General features: G+C 46.3%; 1 protein-coding gene across 1 annotated transcript; it reads right to left on the bottom strand.

Annotated features, from left to right (window-relative positions):
* Positions 1-1,748: 1,748 nt before the first annotated feature.
* LOC131246156 (uncharacterized) lies at positions 1,749-2,204 on the bottom strand. Its single transcript, XM_058246066.1, has one exon. The coding sequence runs from the start codon at positions 2,202-2,204 to the stop codon at positions 1,749-1,751; it is 456 nt and encodes a 151-aa protein (XP_058102049.1).
* Between the last annotated feature and the right edge of the window lie 493 nt (positions 2,205-2,697).

Below are 2,697 nucleotides of genomic sequence, written 5' to 3'. Positions count from 1 at the left end.
GTCACACGATCGAGTTCCATATTTTATGGACGGGCATAGAAAAATACTTGAGGCCCTCACCATAAATGTAGAAGAGATCCGACAGCTGCAAATCCTGGTATCTCAGTTTCATTTAGAGGTGTCAGATTTAAGTTATGGCCCTCGGGTCAAGGCTGGGTGAGTCGCGTTTGGAAAGTGCCGTTGGGACAGCGTGGACAATTAATTTCTAGGTGTCTACTGAGTCTGTGGTCCGTGATGGACCATAAGCCTAGTGAGATCTGTGGTTTCCCCACATTTTAGATTTTTCTGACCTTCCTGGGCCATTGCATGGCCTACACAGGCTGTTAACAAGCACAAACAGGTTATCTGGCTTGACGGCCCGTACACGGTCTGATCATAACCAGATTGGTCCACCCCAATTGGCTAACAATGGTTAATTATTTGGTGGTACCTCACACATGAGCGGTTTAAGTGAACGGTCCCGCGGCAAATCATACGTGGATGCCTCAGGACACTGTTCTGGTTGGATAGGATGTTATAATCTACCCCCCTTATAAGTAAATTTTGTCCTCGAAATTTGTACATGTTCGTATTGCTGAAGCAGGCTTGGGTAATGCTTACGGACTTCTGCTTTCGTCTCCCAAGTGGCCTCTTCTTCATCATGTTGGGTGCATAATACTTTGACCAATGGGATGACCTTGTTGCGTAGGACTTACTCCTTTCTATCCAGTATTCGAGTGGGTCGGAGAATGTATGTGGCATTTTTCTTGAGCTCTACATGTTCCCACTTGATGATATGCGAAGGATCGGGGATGTACTTCTTCATCATTGAGATATGAAAGATGTTGTGCACTCCGGCGAGTGGTGTGGGTAGGGCCAAGCGATAAGCAACTGCACCCACGCGGTCTAAAATCTAGAAGGGCCCAATGAATCGTGGCGTGAGCTTTCCCTTCTTGTCGAAGCGTTCAACTCCCTTCATTGGAGAGATAATGAGAAATACGTAGTCCCTAACTTCAAATCCCAAGTCTCTCCGCCTCGTGTCGGCGTAGCTTTTCTGTATGCTTTGGGCCGTCAAGAGGCAACTCTGGATAATTTCAATCTTCTCATTCGAAATTCGCACCAAATCTGGCCCTAGCAAGCTTTTCTCCCCAATTTTCTCCTAACAATGTGGGGCTCGGCACGGATGCCCATACAAAGCCTCGTAAGGCGTCATGCCGATGCTAACCTGGAAGCTATTGTTTAGACGTAGGGAAGGTAGTCATCCCAGCTCTCCTGAAAGTCCAATACACAAGCCCGTAACATGTCTTCTAACACCTGATTCACCCATTCAGTTTGCTCATCTGTCTACGGGTGGAAAGCGGTGCTAAATTTTAGCTTCACTCCCATAGCTTCTTGGATGCACGTCCAGAAGATCGACGTGAATCGAGTGTCCCAGTCTGACACAATTTAAAACGGGACGTCATGAAGTCGCACTATCTCCTTGATATATAGCTTGGCTAAATCATCAGTAGAGTTAGAAGTCTTTATCGGTAGAAAATGGGCTGATTTGGTTAACCAGTTCACAATCACCCATACTAAGTCATGCCCCTTCCTAGTCTTAGGCAAACCGAAAATAAAATCCATTCATGTGAAGTCTCATTTCCATTCTGCTATGGGCATGGGTTGCAAAAGGCCCGGTGCTCGGTGGTGCTCTGCTTTGACCTGTTAATAGTGAGGCATCGGGACACATACTCCGCTATTTCCTTCTTCATGTTGTCCCACCAATAGTTTCACCTCAGATCCCGGTACATCTTAGTACTACCAGAATGCATCGCCAATTTGGAGTTGTGAGCGGCATTTAGAACTTCTTCTCGTAGTCCTTGAAGATTTGGAACACAAAGGCAGCCCCGGTACCGCAATCCCCCATCACTACCGACTCTCCACTCGGATTCCGCATCATTCCCTGCTCTTTCCTTCATCTTCTTCATTAACTCATTGCTCTCCTGGGCTTCAATGATTTTACTGAAAATCATGGGCTGGACCTGAATGTGGGCTATGACCTCGTACGGTTCCTCCACGGTTAGTTTCATGTCGAAGTCTCGTACAAATTTCACCATGTTCCACTCTCTCACCATTAACGGGGCTGCAAATTTGAGCGTCCTTTTGCGGCTCAAGGTGTCCGCCACCAAATTGGCCTTGCCAGGGTGGTATGAGACTTTAAACTTGAAGTCCTTTAACGTTTCCATCTAGCGACGCTGTCTCATGTTCAGATCCTTTTGAGTGAAGATGTATTTGAGACTCTTATGATCACAAAAGAGCTCAAACTCATCACTATAGAGATAATGTCTCCATATCTTCAATGCAAAAACTACTGCCGTGAGTTCAAGGTTATGTGTAGGGTAGTTCTCATGTTTCCTTAACTGCCGAGACGCGTAAGCAATTGCCTTGTCCTTTTGCATGAGTACGCAACCCAAGCCGACACGAGAGGCATCAGTATAGCTGGTATACTTGACCCGCTGCTCAGGTAACACGAGTACAGGTGCTGACGTCAGTTTATCTTTCAACTCTTGGAAGGCCACCTCCGCCTTCTCATTCCAGGCAAATTTGAGGTCCTCCCGTGTAAGCCGGGATAACGGCCGAGCTATTTTAGAAAAATCTCTAATAAATCTTCGATAATTACCTGCGAGACTAAGGAAACTTCTCACTTCCATAATTGAGTTCGGTTGCTTCCAATCTTGT

The sequence above is a fragment of the Magnolia sinica genome, chromosome 1, assembly GCF_029962835.1.
Source record: "Magnolia sinica isolate HGM2019 chromosome 1, MsV1, whole genome shotgun sequence".
In the NCBI taxonomy this organism is placed as follows: Eukaryota; Viridiplantae; Streptophyta; class Magnoliopsida; order Magnoliales; family Magnoliaceae; genus Magnolia; species Magnolia sinica.
Note: the sequence above shows the minus strand (reverse complement) of the source record. Positions and strands in the feature narration are given on the sequence as shown.

Bases quoted from the DNA above. Each gene is read 5' to 3' on its own strand.
- LOC131246156 (XM_058246066.1), bottom strand. From the start codon at position 2,204: ATGGAAACGTTAAAGGACTTCAAGTTTAAAGTCTCATACCACCCTGGC.